General features: G+C 54.7%; 1 protein-coding gene across 1 annotated transcript; it reads left to right on the forward strand.

Moving 5' to 3' along the window:
* Positions 1-231: 231 nt before the first annotated feature.
* Positions 232-925, forward strand: CGCA056_v015193 (uncharacterized protein; the record flags this gene model as incomplete). The annotated part of the gene is made up of 3 exons (XM_037330433.1): positions 232-237; positions 288-732; positions 843-925. The coding sequence occupies 3 exons, from the start codon at positions 232-234 to the stop codon at positions 923-925; spliced, it is 534 nt and encodes a 177-aa protein (XP_037171176.1).

Genomic DNA, 925 nt, shown 5'->3' on the forward strand with positions numbered 1-925 from the left:
GCACCTCGGCAACGCGGCGGGCTGGACGTATTCGGGTGAAGCAGCGGGTGCCGGAACCGCCGACAGTGGGGACGTCATCCGCTGATCTAAAGAAATTGAAGCGGAATGGGTATTTTGTGTGTGGATTGTGCGGGGAGGAAGGTATCATCAAGACCTGCGCAAGGAAGAGCGACCTCAAACGACATATCGAAGACTTTCACTACAACGACGCTCAGTGGTTCTGCCGCCACTATGGCTGTCATATGGTGTTTGATTCACAGGGCGTCTACAAGGTACACTTGAAACAGGTCCACTGCGATTCTCTTGTGTCCGTAGACGTAGCCAAGGTCAAACTCTGCCCGCAGGTGGTATTTGCCTGCGGCTTTGACGGCTGCTTGCAAGTGTTTGAGGCCCCGGAGTACACCAACGCCAGCCCGACCTTCAAAAAATACGTCCGTCATGTGGCCGAGCACTTTGAGCAAGGCGCCAGTCGTGGCGGATGGTCGTACTCTACAAGGATGGGCAATCTGCTCCGTCAGAGCCAGGTGCAGCTCACCTGGAACGAGTGGACACAGAGCGAAGCATTAAGAACATCTCTCAAGTGGACCCCTCAGACGTCCAACATCTTGCGGAAGAGATTAGAATGCCGGCACATTGGCGACATTAAGCTGCTCGTTCAGTACGCCTTTCTTCTAGGCACTGATCCCGACAGCATCAGCAGATTTCGCGAGGACTTCGTCACACCCGTCGCCAGTACGTGCAGGATGCATATGACCGGCCAGACACCTATGCAACAAGTTATAGAGTCCGGCGAACTGGCCGAGGAGTCCTTTTTAAAAGTCTCTAACGTGCCGCACCTTCAGACCACATCCGCAGCCTCTCGAGCAATGCCAACACAAGCGCAGTCGGGATGGCCTCCTCATCCCCATCAACAAGCGTACTATGA

The sequence above is a fragment of the Colletotrichum aenigma genome (assembly GCF_013390185.1).
Source record: "Colletotrichum aenigma strain Cg56 chromosome Unknown KSG_Cg56_contig63, whole genome shotgun sequence".
Taxonomy (NCBI): domain Eukaryota; kingdom Fungi; phylum Ascomycota; class Sordariomycetes; order Glomerellales; family Glomerellaceae; genus Colletotrichum; species Colletotrichum aenigma.